The sequence below is a fragment of the Heterodontus francisci genome, chromosome 4 (genome assembly GCF_036365525.1).
Source record: "Heterodontus francisci isolate sHetFra1 chromosome 4, sHetFra1.hap1, whole genome shotgun sequence".
Classification (NCBI taxonomy): Eukaryota; Metazoa; Chordata; class Chondrichthyes; order Heterodontiformes; family Heterodontidae; genus Heterodontus; species Heterodontus francisci.
Genome location: NC_090374.1, coordinates 62003468 through 62025309, shown reverse-complemented (window position 1 = coordinate 62025309; position 21842 = coordinate 62003468). Strand labels below are relative to the sequence as shown.

At 44.3% G+C, this 21842-nt stretch overlaps 1 protein-coding gene across 1 annotated transcript in view; it reads left to right on the top strand.

Annotated features, from left to right (window-relative positions):
* The window catches only part of LOC137368680 (hyaluronan and proteoglycan link protein 1-like), a 143524-nt gene that overhangs the window by 103043 nt on the left and 18639 nt on the right, over window positions 1-21842 (top strand). Inside the window, exon 4 of the mRNA XM_068028828.1 lies at window positions 2304-2606. Within this exon, the coding sequence (XP_067884929.1) occupies window positions 2304-2606 (303 nt within the window). The remainder of the gene's footprint in view (window positions 1-2303; window positions 2607-21842) is intronic.

Here is a 21842-nt window from a genome sequence, read left to right as displayed (position 1 = left end):
GTGTTGAGTTATTGCTAGTGTACTGTAGACCTGCACTCATTTTTCCAAGATGCCTCAGTCCATTTATATTTGTGTGTTATACTTATCCTGATTCAGACTGGAGCCAGAAATGTACAATTTGTATAACCGTTACCTCGTTACTGCTCTCTTTTCCTATCTGGGGAGTTATGAGTTCATTAGATTGTATAAACTGTTGTGAGCTAGCTGAGGTTGGACAGGTGGCAAGCCAAATTCCCACACCAATCAGTAGTGGGATCACATCTACAAATAGATGCTGCAGTGCAGTGCATCCTGACCCAGGTAGTGAAACAGTGTTTTAGATAATGTCCCACATTTTGTTATATTTTTCATTGCAATTCTGATGAATATACAGTTGCAGAAGATTTGGTGCAATTAATCAACAGCATTTCAACCAACTACACCTGAAAATGCTGTAACCAAATTAATGTTATTTGCAATAATGTTCTGTTGATACTTCAGAATTCTTTTCTTTTTAAGTTTCAAAAGAATTAACAATTGATTGAGATTTCATAGTTTTTATCTCAATAGAAAACATTTGCTTCCAACATGTTTTCAGTGAAATGTGCCAGATTCAGCATAATCTTCATGCTTAAGAAGGAGAGGAGCGCATGTTATTGAGGAATCAGGTTGCAGAAGCCCAGTAGAACATTGAGACCATGACAGAAGAGCAGCAACAACACACCAGGGAACTAGGCAGGAGAAGAGTAATACTACATCAGTGAATTTGGAGCAGGAAAAGGAGAAGTGTAAGAACAGGGATTTAGAGCAGAAGGGAATCACACAATATCAGGGAATTGGGAGACAGGGAAAGGAGCAGCAGAAGGTCAAGGAATCAGATAAGGAATATAGGAAATAGGAGCAGGAGTAGACCATTTGGCCCCTCAAGCCTACTGCACCATTCAATATGATCATGGCTGATCCTCTACCTCAACTCTACTTTCCTGCCCGCTCTCCATCTCCCTTGAGGAGAGGTGTAGCCCAACATCAGGTATCCAGGATCTAAGAGAGGAACAGCAAAACTTCAAGGAACCAGGAGGGAGAATAGAAACTCAACATCGGGGACACATAAATTGATCTTTATGTCCTTCTGCCAGACCATGATTAGATACTGAATGTCTTATATCCAACTTTTCAACAAAAACTGTAGAATTCTTCCACTGGCACATTCCTTGCAATGTGATATGACTGGCTCAGATTTGTTTAAGAGGGGAATTGCAACATTTGCCTAAGTGTCCTAATCCTGTATTTCTAACACCTCTATGCTGTCAGAATTAAGTGGCAGTTATTTGTTAAGTTTAAATTAAGCTACAGCTTGTCCTACATATTCTGGTGCTGTCCTATATTTCTCCAATATAAACGGTTGAGATAAAAAAAAACTAGTAAACCCGGTAAAGGATATTTCAGATTTCATACATATTGATTAAAATAGAAGTGATTTGGCGGCACAGCCCATTAGTATGCAGACCCACTGCCACAGAATAGTCAGACATGGGGTCTAAATAAAGTCCAAAAGATTAACCAACCACTGCAAGGATTCATCATTTAGAAGCTACTTCAAGAGTGGTATTGGCCTGGAAACAGCCATTACTGAAATTTCAGATGGTAATGATGAATGCTTCAGAGGAGTTAATAAGATGGGGTGGGGGAGGGGGGGTGGTGGTGGTGGGGAGTGGAATAGCATGTGAAAAGGCAGTGAGGAGAGTCACACAAGTCAGTCAATTATAAATAATTTACATTTGTTTTCCATCTTGAAAGCTGACAGATTTTATATTATTTAATTTGATTTGACTTGATTGATGCGGAAGGGTTGCAGGCATACATATGTATATATGAATAAATTTACAGTAATGAGTCCAGTGAACAAAAACACATGCAGTCCTCTCATTGGTTGTTCATAAATTTAGCAACAGTATTTTGACAATCTGTTCTGAAAATTAAGATCTATACATAGAATCTTGCAGGAGAAATGTGCAAATTGTGTGCACATTGCCGTCAAATTATAGCAATATAGTGAAAAGCTAAAGAAAAATGTTAACAGCAGTCCAAAGTCGTTATTAATGAATAATTGAAATTTTACTGAATCAGAACACCCCTCAGGTTCTAGCAAGTCCTTGTAAAGAATGTTAAATAAATATGAATCGATGTATCTAATTATACATATGTCTGACAGCCTGTATACCTTTGTATTTCTGCTGCTTACAGTCACCATGTTCATCTAGCTGGTAAACTCTTTGTATGGATGTATTCATTTCTGTTTTCTTGTGTCCTTCATTTGATTCCAGGTATTGTGTTCCCGTACTTTCCACGACTAGGTCGCTACAACCTGAATTTTCTTGAGGCTCAGAAGGCGTGTGAAGATCAGGATGCAATAGTTGCTTCATTTGATCAGCTTTATGATGCGTGGAGAGCAGGAATGGACTGGTGTAATGCTGGCTGGCTGAGTGATGGGTCTGTGCAGTATCCTATCACCAAACCCAGGGAACCATGTGGAGGGAGAAATACAGTGCCTGGTGTCAGAAGCTATGGATACAGAGACCAGGTGAAGGACAAATATGATGTGTTCTGTTTTACATCCAACTACAAAGGTATGATATTCAAATCTTCTGCTCTGTCTTAATGATATGGAATTTTGATGTGCCAACAAACTGGATCAGTCGTAGGGTTCAGTCTTAGTCAAACCACTAGATGGAGGTACTGAACAGATTCAGTCTAATTCCCCACTTAAAAGAAAAGGGAAGTCAGTCAATCTGCAGCAGTCTTGTACTCCTCCGAATGGCTGGTTACCGTGTGACAAGAGCATCGGCCTAAGAAAAGATTGCTTAAATGGAGAATGCTGCAGGTTGTGGAGATATTGGGTTGAATTTTCCTGGTCAATTGATGTGATCCAGCCTCTGAGCAATGTTGTCGGAGGCAGGGTCTGACTGGCACTGGCTGCCTGCCCGGTGGTGGCAGGTAGCTAATTACGCTCAATTAAGTACCCACTTGGGAGCAAATTAGTGATACCACTGGGATCTTCCCAATGGCAGATGTTCCCCCAGCTGAGGCTGAAGCCTGGCATTTACCTGGAGGTCGCTCCCACTGCCTCCTTCAAATCTACCCCACTTTCCAGAGCCGCGAGTATCACAGGACCACAGTGCAGCTGCAGGCCATCCTCTCCCTCCACAGTGGTGTTCTGGCAATTGTGGTCACACTATTTTTAACAATTTTATAATTTTTCAGAGAGCCCCTCCATCTTGAGGTGCCCTCATCATCTTCTCTCAACTACATTAGCAGTGCCCACCTCTCCTGGTGGGGCTGCTGGCCAAATATCGCCCGCCAGTTTCCCAGTCCACCCACGCCTCTTACTTGGATGGGGCTCCCGGAGGCAGCTTCTTAATTGACCATTTCACAACTGCCATGTCGGGTTCCCGACACGGACTTGAGGTCGATGTTGGGATCGTGAACCTAGGTCAGCCTAGAAATAGAGACAAATTTAATTTAAAGATTGGATTGTGAAATGTTGCTTCCCAATTCTTTGAGATACTCGCCCCTACAAGGTTCCACACTTCTATTAAGCTTCACAAAATTATCCCTTATAATTCTCATTCCATTCGTTGATAACTGATCATTAGCTCCTCATATTATACAGAAGGGTCAATAGACTGGGATGGTCCTCATCTCATGGAATCTGGCTCTAGTTTTAGATCCACTGGTAACTGTATCTCTAGAAGGTGTTCCTGGGGCAGTTTGGTTCTAGCTCCCATGCACGTCAGTTGTCATGCTTTGAGGGGGAAGGCCATAGCCTTGGCACATCTGCTGCCATAAGAGAGGGAACTATCAGGCAGATGGACTCCAAATCCTGCCATTCTACTGGGTCCTGGATATGTGGCCCCACTGATAAATCAGATCTCTGGTCCATCAAATCGTAGAATCATAGAAATTTATGGCACAGAAGGAGACCATTTGGTCCATCGTGTCTGTGCCAGCAGAAAAAGGAGGAGGATAACTGTAGGCTGCAGGAAGATATTGATGGTCTGGTCAGATGGGCAAAAAAGTGACAAATGGAATTCAACCCGGAGAAGTGAGATGATGCATTTGGGGAGGTCAAACAAGTCAAAGGAATACACAATAAATGGGAAAATACTGAGAAGTGTAGAGGAAGTGAGGGACCTTGGAGTGAATGTCCACAGATCCATGAAGGTAGCAGGACAGGTCGATAAGGTGGTTAAGAAGGCATATGGAATCCTTTCCTTTATTAACCGAGGTATAGAAATAGAGCAGGGAGGTTATGCTGGAACTGTATAAATCATTGGTTAAGCCATAACTTGAGTCCTGTGTGCAGTTCTGGTCACCTCATTACAGAAAGGATGTAATTGCACTACAGAAGGTACAAAGGAGATTTACGAGGATGTTGCCAGGATTGGAAAAATGCAGCTCTGAGGTAAGATTGGATAGGCTGGGATTGTTCTCCTTGGAACAAAGAAGGTTGAGGGGAGATCTGATTGAAATGTACAAAAATTTGAGGGGCCTTGATTGAGTGGAGGTGAAGGTCTATTCACCTTAGCAGAGAGGTCAGTGACGAGGGGGCATAGATTTAAAGTGATTGGTAGAATAATTAGAGGGGAGATGAGGAAAAACGTTTTCACCCGGAGGGTGGTGGGGGTCTGGAACTCACTGCCTGAAAGGATAGTTGAGGCAGAGACCCTCAACTCATTCAAAAGGAGTCTGGATATGTACCTCAAGTGCCATAATCTACAGGGCTACAGACCAAATGCTGGAAGGTGGAATTAGAATAGATACCAATGATATAGGTAGGAAAAAGGGATAAGGTCCTGCTGTCTGAGTTAAGGGAGTTAAAGAGATTAGTAAGCAGGACCTCAAAGGTAGTAATCTCCAGATTACTCCCAAGGCCACATGCTAGTGAGTATAGAAATAGGAGAATACACCAGATGAATGCGTGGCTGGAGAGATGGTGCCGAAGGGAGGGCTTCAGATTTCTGGGGCACCGGGACTGGTTCTGGAGAAGGTGGGACGGTCTACACCTGAACAGGATCTGGACGAATATCTTAGAGGAAGGTTTGCTAATGCTGTTGGGGGTGGTTTAAACCAGACTGGCAGGCGGATGGGAACCTGAGGTCAGTTTCAGATAGGACAACTTCAGAGCAGGGCACAGACACATGGCAGCACGATATCATTGCTATAATGGAAACTTGGCTTAAAGAGTGGCAAAAATGGCAGCTCAAAATCCCTGAGTATCGAGTTTTCAGGCAGGATAGAGGGGGGAATAAAAAGGAGGGGTTTGCATTATTGGTTAAAGCATCAATTATAGCTTTGAGGAAGGATGATATGCTAAATGAATCATCAAATGAGGCCCTATGGGTTGAGATCAGAAACAAAAGGGCAGCCACACTACTAGGAGTGTACAATCGACCCCAAATAGTGAGAGGGAGATAGAAGAACAAATATGCAGGCAAATTTCTGAGTGCAAAAACAATAGGGCAATAATTGGGGATTTCAACTACTCTAATATCACCTGGGATACAAATTATGTAAAGGGTACAAAATTCTTGAACTACATTCAAGGGAACTTTTTCAGCCGGCATGAAACAAGCCCAACGAGAGGGGGCATGATTCTAGATTTAGGGCTGGACTTTACCAGCCCCTCGACATCGTAGGTTGTGATGGGTAGGTCTGTAAAATGCTTGTGTGAGCGGCCCGCCACGACCCACGACTCCGAGAAGGCCCCGCCGGATATTAGCGGCGGGGGGCGAGGCCTCGGTGCAGCCCCCTCGACACTTGGCAGCGGGGCCTTCATTAAAATTTTGAAATGAGGTTAATAAAAATGCAAATCAACTTGCCAGTTCCCGGCGGCCGTCTCACACCGATTTTACCGTCACCGGCCTCAACTCGCGCGTTTGGAACTCTGTATGGAGGGCAGGGGGAGCAGGAAAAACGATCCTTATTGACGACACGTACCTAGGATGGTGGGAAGGGGTTTAGGTCAAACAGAATAACATTCAGGGGGAAAGGTCATGAGTGATAACTCACTTTCTTCGGGGGATAGGGCATAAAATTTATGCATTGGGGGGGCGGTGGGAGAGGGGATTGCAGGTGTGGACAACTCTATTTTGACATTTTTATGGACTGGCATATTTAACTAAATCTCTCCTGAAGGGCTTGAAGGCCTTTAAAAATGGCGCCTGCACGGTGGCGCCGGACACAGCAGCCGCCCCCCTCTACGTCATCGGGGGCTGCCGCTCTACCCCCTCCATTTAAATGAGTCCCCACGCGTAATATCGCGGGGACTCTGCGGCAGCTGCTCAGTGTGGGCGGACCGCCGACTTCAAAGCACGCCGCATCACGTGCGATGCGCTAATAAAATTCAGCTGTTAATCTTAGGAAATGAAGCTGGGCAAGTGGATGAAGTGGATTTAGGAGATAGTGACCATAATACAGTTAGATTTAGCATTATTATAGAAAAGGACAATGATAGAACAGGAGTAAAAGTACTAAATTGGGGGAAGGCAAATTTTACAAAGTTGAGAGGTGATCTGGTGAAAGTGGACTGGATACAGCTATTTGAAGGAAAATCAGTGGGAGGCAATCAAAGTCGAGATTCTCCGGGCACAGTGTAGAAATGTCCCCACAAAGAAAAAGGGTGGTACTGCCAAATCTTAAGCCCCCTGGTTAACTAGAAGCATACAGGGTAAGATAAACAACCAATGGATCAGATCTAAGCTCTGCAGTCCTGCCACATCCAGCCGTGAGTGGACAATTAAACAACTAACAGGAGGAGATGGCTCCACAAATATGCCCATCCTCAATGATGGGGGAGCCCAGCACATCAGTGCAAAAGATAAGGCTGAAGCATTTGCAAAAATCTTCAGCCAGAAGTGCCAAGTGGATGATTCATCTTGGCCTCCTCCTGAAGTCCACAGCATCACAGTTGTCAGTCTTCAGCCAATTCGGTTAACTCCACGTGATATCAATAAACGACGGAAGGCACTGGATACTGCAAAGGCTATGGGCCCTGACAGCATTCCAGCAATAGTAACGAAGACCTGTGCTCCAGAACTTGCCGCGCCCCTAGCCAAGCTGTCCAGTGCAGCTACAACACTGGCACCGACCTGGCAATGTGGAAAATTGCCCAGGTATGTCCCGTACAGAAAAGCAGGACAAATCCAACCCAGCCAATTACGGCCCTATCAGTCTATTCTCGAACATCAATAAAGTGATAGAAGGTGTCGTCCACAGTACTATCAAGTGGCACTTGCTAAGCAATAATCTGCTCACTGACACTCAGTTTGGGTTCCACCAGGGTGATTCAGCTCCTGACCTCATTGTAGCCTTGGTTCAAACATGGACAAAAGATCTGAATTCAAGAGGTGAGGTGAGAGTGACTGCCCTTGAGATCAAGGCAACACTTAACCAAGTATGGCATCAAGGAGCCCAAGCAAAACTGGATTCAAGGGGAATCGGGGGAAAACACTCTGCTGGTTGGAGTTATACCTAGCACAAAGGAAGATGATTGTGGTTGTTGGCGGTCAATCATCTCAGTTCCAGGACATCACTGCAGGAGTTCCTCAGGGTAGTGTCCTAGGCTCAACCACCTTCAGCTGCTTCAACAATGATCTTCCTTCAATCATAAGGTCAGAAATGGGATTTTCGCTGATGGTTGCACAATGTTCAACACCATTCACAACTCCTCAGGTACTGAAGCAGTCCCTGTAGAAATGCAGCAAAGCCTGGACAATATCCAGGCTTGGGCTGATGATAAGTGGCAAGTGACATTCGTGCCACACAAGTGCAGGCAATGACCATCTCAAAGAAGAGAGAATCCAACCATAACCCCTTGACATTCAATGGCATTATGATCTGAATCCCCCACTATCAACATCCTGGGGGTTACCATTGACCAGAAACTGAACTGGAGTAGCCACATAAATACCGTGGCTACAAGAGCAGGTCAGAGGCTAGAAATCCTGTGGTGAGTAACTCTCCTCCTGACTCCCCAAAGCCTGTCCACCATCTACAAGGCACAAGTTAGGAGTGTGATGGAATACTCTCCACTTGCCTGGATGGATGCAGCTCCAATAACACTCAAGAAGCTCGACACCATCCAGGAGAAAGCAGCCTGCTTGATTAGTACCCCATCTACAAACATTCACTCCCTCCACCACCGATGCGCAGTGGCAGCAGTGTGTATTATCTGCAAGATGCACTGCAGCAACGCACCAAGACTCCTTAGACAGGACCTTCCAAATCCACGACCTCTACCACCTAGAAGGATAAGGGCAGCAGTTGCATGGGAACTCCACCACCTGCAAGTTCCCTTCGAAGTCACAAACCATCCTGTCTTCCTGCTCTTTCACCTCTTGCTTCTCTACCATGGCCAGGCCAGGTTGCAGTTCTTGGGTATCTGAAAGAAGTAAGGACAAGGGCAGCAGATGTGTGGGAGCACCACCACCTGCAAGTTCCCCTCCAAGCCACACACCATTCTGACTTGGAACTATATCGCTCTTCCTTCACTGTCGCTGGGTCAAAATCCTGGAACTCCCTCCTAACAGCACAGTGAGTGTACCTACCCCACCTGGATTGCAACGGTTCAAGAAGGCAGCTGACCACCACCTTCTAAGGGGCAATTAGGGATAGGCAATAAATGCTGTCCTAGCCAGCGATGCCCACATCCCATGACTGAATAAAAAAAAAGAAATCTTATAACAGTCACAAAACCTAAATACTTTGGAAAGCCTAAAGGAATATAGAAAATGCAGCAGTGAAGTAAAGGAAATTTGGAAAGCAAAGAGAGGACATGATAAAATATTGGCGGGTAAAATCAAGGAAAACCCAAAGATGTTTTATCAGTACATTAAGAGCAAGAGGATAACTAAGGAAAGGATAGGGCCTATCAGAGATGTACAAGGGAACTTGTGCATGGATGCAAAAGATGTGGGCAGGGTTCTTAATGAGTACTTTGTCTCTGTCTTCACAAAGGAGAGGGATGATGCAGACATTGTAGTTAAAGAGGAGTGTGAAATATTAGATATGATAAGCATAATGAGAGAGGAAGTACTAGAGGGTCTGACATCCTTGAAAGTGGCTAAATCACCAGGACCGGATGGATTGTATCCCAGGCTGATAAAGGAAGCTGGGGAGGAAATAGCGGATGCTCTGAGGACCATCTTCAAATCCTCACTAGATACCAGCGAGGTACCAGAGGATTGGCGGTCTGTGAACATTGTACCATTGTTTAAAAAGGGATCGGCCAAATAATTATAGGCTGGTCAGTCCGATCTCCGTGGTGGACAAATTATTAGAATCAATTCTGAGAGATCGGATAAACTACCACTTAGAAAGGCACGAATTAATCAGGGGTAGTCAGCATGGATTTGTTCAGGGAAGGTTGTGTCTTACGAACTTAACAAAGAGGATTGATGAGGGTAATTCAGTGGATGTTGTCTACATGGATTTTAGTAAGGCATTTGGAAAGGTTCCACATGGCAGACTGGTCAGAAAAGTAAAAGCCCATGGGATACAGGGGAATATGGTGAGTTGGCTCCAAAATTGGTTCAGTTACAGGAAATAAAGGGTAATCGTCGACAGGTGTTTTTGTGAATGGAAGGTAGTTTCCAGTGGCATTCCACAGGGCTCAGTGTTGGGTTTCTTGCTATTTGTGGTATATATTAATGATTTGGATTTAAGTGTGGAAGGCATGATTGGGAAATTTGCAGATGATGCAAAAATTGGCTGTGTAGTTGATAGTGAAGAGGATAGCTGTAGACTCCAGAATGATATCAATGGTTTGGATGAGTGGCTGGAAAAGTGGTAAATGGAATTCAATCAGGAGAGGTGTGAGGTAATGCACTTGGAGAGTGCCAACAAACGGGAGGATATTGAGAGGGATAGAAGAAGTGAGAGTACATGTCCACAGGTCCCTGAAGGTGGCAGGACAGGTAGATAGAGTGGTGAAGAAGGCATATGGAATGCTTTTCTTTAGTGGCTGAGGTCCAGAATACAAAAGCGGGGATGTAATGTCGGAACTGTATAAAATGCTGGTTAGGCTGCAGCTGGATAATTACATACAGTTCTGGTCAGCACATTACAGGAAGAACATAATTGCTCTGGAGACAGTACAGAAGAGATTTACAAAAATGTTGCCAGGGCATGAAAATTGCAGCTATGAGGAAAGATTGGATAGGCTAGGGTTGTTTTCCTTAGAACAGAGGAGGCTGAGGGGTGACTTAATGGAGGTGTTCAAAATTATGAGGGACCTAGACAGAGTAGACAGGAAGGACCTGTTTCCCCTAATGGAGAGGTCAATTATCAGGGGGCACAGATTTAAGGTGAGTGATAGAAGAATTACAGGGGACATGAGGAAAAACTTTTTCACCCAGAGGGTGGTGGTGTCTGGAATTCACTGCCTGGATCAGTGGTGCGGGCAGAAACCCTCAACTCATTTAAAATGTACCTGGACCTGCTGCTGAAATGCTGTAACCTGCAAGGCTATGGACCAGGTGCTGGAAGGTGGGATTAGACTGGGCGGCTAGTTTTTTCAGCCGGTGCAGACATGATGAGCTGAATGGCTTCTTCCAGTGCTGTAACTTTTCTATGGTTCTGAGTTGCTCTTGCAGAGAGCAGACAAGGACACGGCAGGCCAAATGGCACCCTTCTATGCTGTAACCATTCTATGATTCTATAATTCTAAGAGCAGGGAAGATGTGTTAGAACTGCAAAAAGCACTAGGTAAGCTACAGCTAGAAGACTGCATAAAGTTCTGGTTACTGCATTATAAGAAGGATATGATCAAACTAGAGAGGGTACAGAGATTTATGAGGATGATACCAGGAATATAGAATTTTAGTTATGAGGAAAGATTGGATAGCTGGGGTTGTTTTCTTTGGAACAGTGAAGACTGTGGGGGGGTGGGGGGGGTTATGATTTAATTCAGGTGTATAAAATTGAGGGACCTAAATAGTGAATAGGAAGGACCTATTTCCCTTATCAGCCCTCTTCGCAGCCTGGGATAGATTTCATGTGGACCTGGTGATTTATCTACTTTCAAAATTGCTAAACCATTCACCATTTCCTATCTCACTATGTTTATCTCATTCAATATTTCACACTCCAACTCCTGAGACATATCAATGACCCTGGGAATTGATCGCATTTCCGTAGGCAGAGGATAGTGGCTGTATGTAGGATCCAGTTGCTTGTGGAGTTCCACAGAGTTGTATTAGGATCATTGCTCTTCACTATTTTTATCAGTGATTTGGATGAATGGATTTTGCTGACGGCACGATTGTGTGCGAAGTAGTTCGGACTTTAAGTGAAATAGACTGCAGGCTAATTTAGACACATTGATGGAATAGGCAAATGTCCTTCAATTTGATTTTTTTTTAGATTTTAGAGATACAGCACTGAAACAGGCCCTTCGGCCCACCGAGTCTGTGCCGACCATTAACCACCCATTTATACTAATCCTACACTAATCCCATATTCCTACCACATCCTCACCTGTCCCTATATTCCCCTACCACCTACCTATACTAGTGACAATTTATAATGGCCAATTCACCTATCAACCTGCAAGTCTTTTGGCTGTGGGAGGAAACCCACGCAGACATAGGGAGAACTTGCAAACTCCACACAGGCAGTACCCAGAATTGAACCCGGGTCGCTGGAGCTGTGAGGCTGCGGTGCTAACCACTGCGCCACTGTGAACAAAACGTATGGAATAAATTTCCAGAATGTGTGGTGAATATATATTCATTTGAGGCCCTCAGAAGGAAGTTGGGTAAATCCATAAGAGTGGGAGACATCTCAAGTTACAGAAGATAGGTAGTGCCAACAGTGGCTAGTATAATCAGTTATTGCAATCTCCTGGGGTCTGATTCATTGTTTTCATGGATAAGCAAAGAAATCCTCAAGTTTTTTTTTGTAAATTGGCCTACAGTTTCTTTTCTCAGTTTATTTGCCTCTCCCAGGGGATGGCATAACTGGGACATAGTGTCATTCTGGTAGCCCTCTTCCGGTCCTTCTCCAGGCTCTTGTGATCCACCCCACCGTGTTAGAGAACTTTATGTTGCATGTAGGTTGTGTGATGTCTGGATGCGATAGGCTGGGTGAACCAGTTGCTCTTTTCTTATCCTTTTTGTTTGCTGTTATACATAGTCACTATAATTAGTTGCCAAACTAATGGCGATACATTAGCACAAATTATGCTGTACGACTATGCTATTTTAATTATCACCTGCATCATGCTCCGTCTACCAAATTCTGTATGACTCGTGTGAAATGCAAAGAAGATTCAGCAAGAGTAGATTCATCTGTATTTTTATTTAAATGTGAATGGCAAATAACTGGTTGCAAGTTGAAGGGCTACAATTGCAGCCCTGAGGTCTGTGGATGTCGTCCTTCTCTAATGTAATGTCATCAGAAACACTCAGTTGAATTGCTATCTTGTAATTCCCTGGAACTTCTGTACTGTCCTAAATTTGCTTTTAATGCAGTAAAAATAGCACAGTGAGATGAACTGTCAATGGTTTAAATTAAGGATGACTATTTAGTTAAATTCAGAGGGGTTGCGATTCATAATGAATTCAGACCCTGGACTCTTTATTATTTTGGATATTAATGCTCATTTGAGAGCCAGGGAATCCTCTGCCAGGCTGTCAGGGGCCTATAAATAACCCCCCTCAGTATGGTGCCTGTTGGGGATTTAGATGAATACATATTGCGAAGCTGCCAAAAAAAGATAAACTCAGTGAGCCACTCTGGAAAAAGGATGTATCATTAAATCACCACAAATAAAGAAAAAGAAAGATTTGAGGAGCCTTTCGATCAATTTTAGAAACAAGCACCATCCATTATGCAGGATTTCCTGTGAATACTGCCCAATATTCAGACATTATTTTTGTAAACATGGGCCGAAAATGGGCCCGGGACCCATTATGCAGACCGCTACCCATTTCTGCAGCTGCCAGATTTTCCATATGTCCATTAGATGAATTTGGATGGGTACTTCTATCAAGCACATGCTGTAAATTAATTAAGTTTATAATGACAGTTCAACATTTTTTTATTCTTTCATGGGATGTGGGTGTCACTGGCAAGGCCAGCATTTATTGCCCATCCCTAATTGCCCTTGACACCTGAATGGCGTGCTAGGCCATTTCAGAGGGCAGTTAAGAGTCAACCACAATGCTGTGGGTCTGAAGTCACATGTAGGCCAGACCAAGTCAGGACAGCAGATTTCTTCTCTAAAGGACATTAGTGAAACAGATGGGTTTTTACGGCAATCAATGATGATTTCATGGCACCATTATTGAGACTAGCTTTCAATTCCAGATTTTCTTAATAAATTGAATTTAAATTCTACCAGCTGTAATGGTAAGATTTGAATCCATGTCACCAGGGTATTAGTCTGGGCCTCTGGAGTACTACCTCAGTTACATTCCATACTCCTGACTTGAGCATTGTAGATGGAGCTAGGGCTTTGTGGGGTCAGGAGGTGAACCACTTATCAGAGTATCCAGCCTTTGACTTCTTGTGGCTACAGAATTGATATAGCTGGACCAGTTCAACTTCTGGTCACTGGTGACCTTCAAGATGTTGGTGATGAGAGTACCATTGAAGGTCACAGGTAGGTAGGAGGCTTTCTCTTGTTTCAGATAATCACTACTCAGAACTTACGTGGTGTCAATATTGCCTGTCACTTGGCAGCCCAATCTGGAGGTTATCTAGATACTTTTGTAGTCTGACATGGGCTGCTTCTTTAAGATAGGAGTTACAAATGAGATTCACACTGTGGAATCATCAACAAACAGCATCTATCCTGGGAAGCCCCTCTCCTGATCTTAAGATGGACAGAACACCATTGATGAAGCAGCTGAAGATGGTTGGGTTAAAGATTCTTCCCTGAGGAAGTCTTGTAAATATACCTTCAGGCTATGATGATTGGCCTCCAACAATCACAACAATTTTCCTTTACCTCAGGTATGATTCCAACTATTGGAGGATATTCTTTTTGACTACAATTTACTAATTTTACCAGAACCCTGTAATGTCATATTCAGTCAAGTAATGCCTAATGTCAAGAGCAATTAGTCTTACCTCACCTCTTGCATTCTTTTGTCTCTGTCTGGATCAAGGCTGTGATGAGTTCTGGAGTCAAGTGGTTCTGATGGAACCTGAGCTGAGCATTAGTGAGAAGGTTATTGGTGAGTAGGTTCTTGGTGAATAGGTGTTTGATGATGCTATTGATGTCACCATCCACCACTTTACTGGTTATTTGGAGGAGGTTGATAAGCCAGTAATTGGTTGGGATAGTTTTGTACTTTTTTTGTGATTGGGAAATACCTGGGAAATCTTCCATATGGTTGGGTAGATACCAGTGTCCTAGCTGTTTTGGAACAGCTTGGGATTGGCAAACTCTGGTGGACAAGTCTGCAACAGTACTCCTGCTGATTACCATCAACAGTCCCCACCCCCACCCTCAGCTGATAAATTTGTGCTTCTCCATGTTGAACAGCACTTGGAAGAAGCACTGAGGGTGGCAAGAGCACAGAATGTACTCTGGGTGGGGGACTTCAATGTCCATCACCAAGAGTGTCTCGGTAGCACCACTACTGACTGAGCTGGCCGAGTCCTAAGGGACATAGCCGCTAGACTGGGTATGCAGCAGGTGGTGAGGGAACCAACAAGAGGGAAAAACCTACTTGACTTCGTCCTCCCCAATCTACCTGTTGCAGCTGCATCTGCCCATTACAGTATTAGTAGGAGTGACCGCCACACAAAATTGTGGAAATGACGTCCTGTCTTCGCATTGAAGATACCCACCATCATGTTATGAGGCACTACAGTTGTGCTAAATGGGATAGATTTCAAACAGATATAGCAACTCAAAACTGGGCATCCATGAAGTGCTGTGGGCCATCAGCAGCAGCAGAATTGTATTCAACCACAAGCTGTAACCTCATGGTCCAGCATATCCCTCACACTACCATTACCATCAAGCCGGGGAACCAACCCTGGTTCAATGAAGAGTGCAGGAGGGCATGCCAGGAGCAGCACCAGGCATACCTACAGATGAGGTGTCTGCCTGGTGAAGCTACAACCCAGGACTACTTGCATGCCAAATAGCAGAAGCCGTATGCAATAGATAGGGCTAAGCGATCCCACAACCAATGGATCAGGTCTAAGCTCTGCAATCCTGCTACATCCAGTACTGATTGGTGGTGGAAATTAAACAACTGACAGTGGATGATTCATCTCGACCTCCCCAGCATCACACATGCCAGTATTTGACCAATCTGATTCACTCCATGTGATATCAAGAAACTGCTGAGGGCACTGGATACTGCGAAGACTATGGGCCCTGATAAAATTCCGGCAATAGTACTGAAGACTTGTCCTCCCGAACTAGCCATGCCCTGAGCCAAGCTGTTCAAGTACAGCTACAGCACTGGCATCTACTCGGCAAAGTGGAAAATTGCCCAGGTAGGTCCTTTGTACAAAAAAATGCAGGACAAATCCAACACAGACAATTACTGCCCGAGCAGTCTACTCTAGATCATCAGCAAAGTGATGGAAGGGGTCATTGACAGTGCTGTCATGCAGCACTTGCTCAGCAATAACCTGCTCACTGACTCTCAGTTTGGGTTCCGCCAGGGCCACTCAGCCCCTGACCTCATTACAGCCTTGGTCCAAACATAGACAAAAGAGCTGAACTCCAGAGGTGAAGTGAGAGTGACTGCCTTTGACATCAAGACAGCATTTCGGCGAGTATGGTATCAAGGAGTTCAAGTTAAACTGGAGTCAATGGGAATCAGGGGAAATCTCTGTTTGGAGTCATTCTTAGCACATAGGAAGATGGTTGTGGTTGTTGGAGGCCAATCATCTCAATCCCAGGCCATCAATGCAGGAGTTCCTCAGGGTAGTGGCCTAGGCCTAGGCCCAACCATCAATGACCTTCCCTCCATCGTAAGATCAGAAGTGGGGAGGTTCGCTGCTGATTGCACAATGTTCAGCACCAGTCACGACTCCTCAGATACTGAAGCAGTCCAAATACAGCAAGACGTGGACAATATCCAGGCTTGGGCTGATAAGTGGCAAGTAATATTCATGCCACACAAATGCCAGGCATCCATCTCAAACAAGAGAAAATCTAGCCATCTCCCCTTGATGTTCAATGGCATTACCGTCACAGAATCCCCCACTATCAACATCCTGGGGGTTACCATTGACAAGAAACTGAACTGGAGCAGCCACATAAATGATGTGAATACAAAAGCAGGTCAGAGCTGGGTATTCTGTGCTGAGTAACGCATCTCCTGACTCCCCAAAGCCTGTCCACCATCTACAAGGCACAAGGTGAAGGAATACTCTCCACTTGCCTGGATGGGTGCAGCTTGAACAACACTTAACAAGCTCAACACCATCCAGGACAAAGCAGTCCGCTTGATTGGCACCCCATCTACAACCTTCAACATTCACTTGCTTCACCACCGACGCACAGTGGCAGCAGTGTGTACCATCTACAAGATGCACAACAGCAACTCACCAAGGCTGCTTCGACGGCACCTTCCAAACCCGCAACCTCTACCACCTAGAAGGACAAGGGCAGCAGGTGCATGGGAACACCACCACCTGCAAGTTCCCCTCCAAGCCACACACCATCCTGACTTGGAACTATATCTCCGTTCCTTCACTGTCGTTGGGTCAAAATCCTGGAACTCCCTTCCTAATCGCACTGTAGGTGTACCTACACCATAAGGACTGCAGTGGTTCAAGTAGGCAGCTCGCCACTACCTTCTCAAGGGCAATTAGGGATGGGAAATAAATGCAGGCCTGGCCAGCGATGCCCACATCCCACGAATGAATAAAAAAACAAGTATTGCCGGAATGCTGCCTGTGTTCACAGCCCTTATTGTGTCCAGTGCATTCAGCAGCTTCTTAATATCGTGTAGTGAACCAAATTGGCTGAACACTGGTATCTGTTGTTGAGCACCTCAGGAATAGACAGGAGTAGGATCACTGGCGACACTCGATGTTGGTGATGAGGGTGCCATTGCAGGTCAAGGGCAGATAGGGGGGCTTTCTCTTATTTCAGATAATCACTACTCGGCACTTATGTGGTGTGAATATTGCCTGTCACTTGTCAGCCCAATCTGGAGGTTATCCAGGTACTGTTGTTGTCTGGCATGGCTGAAGATATTTCCAAACAGCTCAACATTTTCCCTTGCACTCAATTGCTTGGCTCCTGCATAGTTGAGGATGAGGATGTTCATGCAGCCTCATTCTCTTGTTAGCCGCCAATTGCCCACCATCAATCGGATGTGATAATGGAGTCGAGCAAAGTTCTGTGACCCTGATTTTGTAACTGCTCAGCTCTGTTAGTAGCCTGCAGCTTTTGGAGTTTATCATGCCAGTAGCCCTGTTTATTGGCATCTCTTGTACCTCATTCTAAGGTCTGTCTAGCACTGGTCACAGCTTAGTGAAGATGGCATCAAGTAGCTTACTTACTTCTGCTGCTTTCCTCACCACCTGATTCAAATCCAGTGTGACAGTTATGTCCTTCAGGACTCAACCATCTCAGTCAGTGTTGGTACGACTGAGCCATTTTTTGTGTTGGGCATTGAAGTTCTCACCCAGATTGCATTCTGTGCCCTTGCTTCCCTCAGAACATCCTTGAAATGCCATTTAAAGTGGGGGCATACTGTTTCATCAGTTGAGCGTTAGGTGGTGATTAACAAGAGGTGACCTGAAGACATGAGACTTCACAGGGTCCAGAGTAAATATAGATTTTTAGCTGATGTCAATTTCTTTGTTGCTTGGTGCAGACTTTTTTTATTGGATAATGGAAGCCATTTGAATTTGGAAAAGCTTATTTCCTTTGAGATCTTTTGATTGCAATTCAGTATAATTGTGTTCGCTTTGTTTGGCAACAGATGTAAGTTATGCAACCACTGACGAATTGAACACTCTGCACTGCCATAATCAAAATGAAGCAGAATTAACGTTTGTGTATTTGTATTCTGTCATGTGTGGGAGGCAGGAACAAATCTGTTTAATTATTGCTGTTCTTACTGAAATTTTTCCTATTAATTTGGTTAGCTCAAAATTTTACTTTATTGGCCCATGAAGTCTGTGGCCATTCGAGTCTGATAGAATAGCTGCAAACCTAGCCACATCCTGGATATGCTTGGTCCCAGCCTTAAGGTAGAGTTTTGTAAGGGGGAGGAGCATCCGTCCACCTCCACAAAGCCATCAGGTCATGACACAAGTACACCTGGTTTCAGTAGGTGTCTTTGGCTGAAAGGAGCATCGGTAAGTGCCACCTTGGAATCTAGCTTGAGCCAATGATGAGTGGGCTGGAAACTTTTGGGCTGGGGTTTAAGTGGCTGTCTTTCTAAGGGAGCTGCTGGTGGCATCCAAATTGTTCTGGGATTGAGTCCAGCACGTCTGCCTGGTCAGATCAGATACCACTGGTAGTACCAAGGTCTTCACTTTTAGCAGGGGACACCATGGATGAATCCCCAACCCCCAAAAGCCCACAACTGTACAGTCCTTCCTCTGACCCTGTTAACATGAGCAAGGTCAACAGAGGAGTTTCATGTCAGGCATGAATCTGGCATAATTGCCAGGATTACAACTGCACAGATTTTCTAGGCCATTGCATTTTCACAAGAGGAATTATGCTGAAAGAAATGTTTTGTACGATAAAACAATAAGAATTTACAGCACAGAAAGAATCTATTTATTCCATTGTGCCAGCTCTTTGCTACAGCAATCCAAAGCTAATTGTTCCTTCCCTCTCAAAGCTTTCCATCTTCCTTTGCTTCAAATATATATTCAGTCTTCCTTTAAAAGATGCTATAGTCTCTGTCTCAACTTCTGTCACAACGAATTCCACATACCTGTGCAAATTTCTGCATAAAGAAATTTCTCCCAATGTGCCTTTTCACTCTATTAAAACCCTATGGAATTTTTCATCCCTAGTATCATCCAGTAATAAACAAAAGCAAAATGTGTTTTGGAAGGCACAATTTAGCTCTTTAAAAATCGTAGCAAAAACCTGCTTTATGATTAATCTATAACACTAAGTAGCTGAATGTAGCCATCTGTTATAATCATTTGTTTGTAGTAATTTATAAATATTTGCTTCCAAGTGTAAGGGAATATAAATTCAGGAATTCAACTACATTAAAAGCAAAAGCTTCTTCTTTGGCCTCCTTATCTCGAGAGACAATGGGTAAGCGCCTGGAGGTGGTAGTGGTATGTGGAGCAGCGCCTGGAGTGGCTATAAAGGCCAATTCTAGAGTGATAGGCTCTTCCACAGGTGCTGCAGAAAAATTTGTTTGTCGGGGCTGTTATACAGTTGGCTCTCCCCTTGCTCTTTTGTCTTTTTTCCTGCCAACTGCTAAGTCTCTTCGACTCGCCACAGTTTAGCCCCGTCTTTATGGCTGCCCCCCAGCTCTGGGGAACGCTGGCAACTGACTCCCATGACTTGTGATCAATGTCACAGGACTTCATGTCGCGTTTGCAGATGTCTTTAAAGCGGAGACATGGACAGCCGGTGGGTCTGATACCAGTGGCGAGCTCGCTGTACAATGTGTCTTTGGGGATCCTGCCATCTTCCATGCGGCTCACATGGCCAAGCCATCTCAAGTGCCGCTGACTCAGTAGTGTGTATAAGCTGGGGATGTTGGTCGCCTCGAGGACTTCTGTGTTGGAGATCCGGTCCTGCCACCTGATGCCAAGGATTCTCCGGAGGCAGCGAAGATGGAATGAATTGAGACGTCGCTCTTGGCTGACATACGTTGTCCAGGCCTCGCTGCCATAGAGCAAGGTACTGAGGACACAGGCTTGATGCACTCGGACTTTTCTGTTCCGTGTCAGTGCGCCATTTTCCCACACTCTCTTGGCCAGTCTGGACATAGCAGTGGAAGCCTTTCCCATGCACTTGTTGATTTCTGCATCTAGAGTCAGGTTACTGGTGATAGTTGAGCCTAGGTAGGTGAACTCTTGAACCACTTCCAGAGCGTGGTCGCCAATATTGATGGATGGAGCATTTCTGACGTCCTGCCCCATGATGTTCGTTTTCTTGAGGCTGATGGTTAGGCCAAATTCGTTGCAGGCAGCCGCAAACCTGTTGATGAGACTCTGTAGACACTCTTCAGTGTGAGATGTTAAAGCAGCATCGTCAGCAAAGAGGAGTTCCCTGATGAGGACTTTCTGTACTTTGGACTTCGCTCTTAGACGGGCAAGGTTGAACAACCTGCCCCCTGATCTTGTGTGGAGGAAAATTCCTTCTTCAGAAGACTTGAACGCATGTGAAAGCAGCAGGGAGAAGAAAATCCCAAAAAGTGTGGGTGCGAGAACACAGCCCTGTTTAGATTAGATTAGATTAGATTTTAGATTAGATTAGATTAGAGATACAGCACTGAAACAGGCCCTTCGGCCCACCGAGTCTGTGCCGACCATCAACCACCCATTTATACTAATCCTACACTAATCCCATATTCCTACCAAACATCCCCACCTGTCCCTATATTTCCCTACCACCTACCTATACTAGTGACAATTTATAATGGCCAATTTACCTATCAACCTGCAAGTCTTTTGGCTTGTGGGTTTCACGCCACTCAGGATAGGAAAGGGGTCTGATGAGGTGCCACCATGTTGAATTGTGCCTTTCATATTGTCATGGAATGAGGTGATGATACTGAGTAGCTTTGGTGAACATCCAATCTTTTCTAGTCGTCTGAAGAGACCACGTCTGCTGACGAGGTCAAAGGCTTTGGTGAGATCAATGAAAGCAATGTAGAGGGGCATCTGTTGTTCGCAGCATTTCTCCTGTATCTGACGAAGGGAGAACAGCATGTCAACGGTCGATCTCTCTGCACGAAAGCCACACTGTGTCTCAGGGTAGAAGCGCTCGGCCAGCTTCTGGAGCCTGTTTAGAGCGACTCAAGCAAAGACTTTCCCCACTATGCTGAGCAGGGAGATTCCACGGTAGTTGTTGCAGTCACCGCGGTCACCTTTGTTTTGTTTTAAAAGCAAAAGCTAATATACACTTATTAATACAAGATTTACATATTTAATGCTAATTAACCTAAATACAATATTGCAGACATAATGTAAGGAATTAGATAATTCAGAAGATTTTCAAATATGCTTTCTAGTAAGATCAAAGGCAGCGAAAAGTAATCAGAAATTCCTCAAGGTGTGTTGATCTTGAATATCAATGCACACTTCACAATTTGTGATCGTCCATTTTGCCATTTAATAAATGTGATCAATCAATGAAATGTAAGATCAGACTTGAATCCAGTTTGTACTGGTGGGAATATGCCATTGACCTTGGAAAACATGCATAACACATACAATTTCTATCCCTAAAGCCCTTGTTAAAGTCCAACCTTGGACAGGGAAAGAACAAGGAAGAACAAGATCTGGAAATGATTGTGGTTTAGCAACAATCAGTGACAGCTTTAGGAAGGATGAGGCCACAAAAGTACCCTATCCCAAGAGTTTTTGTTACACATGGATATATATCCATTCATTTCTCACTGTGTATTTTTAGGAAGTGCACAATAATCATTAATTAACAATAAATGCATCTCCATATAACTCAATCATCCACATATGAGGACAGGATGATGATTTTTACATTGAAATATATTAGTTCAGCTTTCTGTGTGTGAACAAATGTCTCCATGATGTCTACTAGAACATCCAAAATTAAGCACTAAATTGGGTTTTCCAGCTATTTGTAATGCTTCAAATGTGCATTCCAGACAGTTAGATTAACCACATTTTCATCACTGCATGGTAAGTAT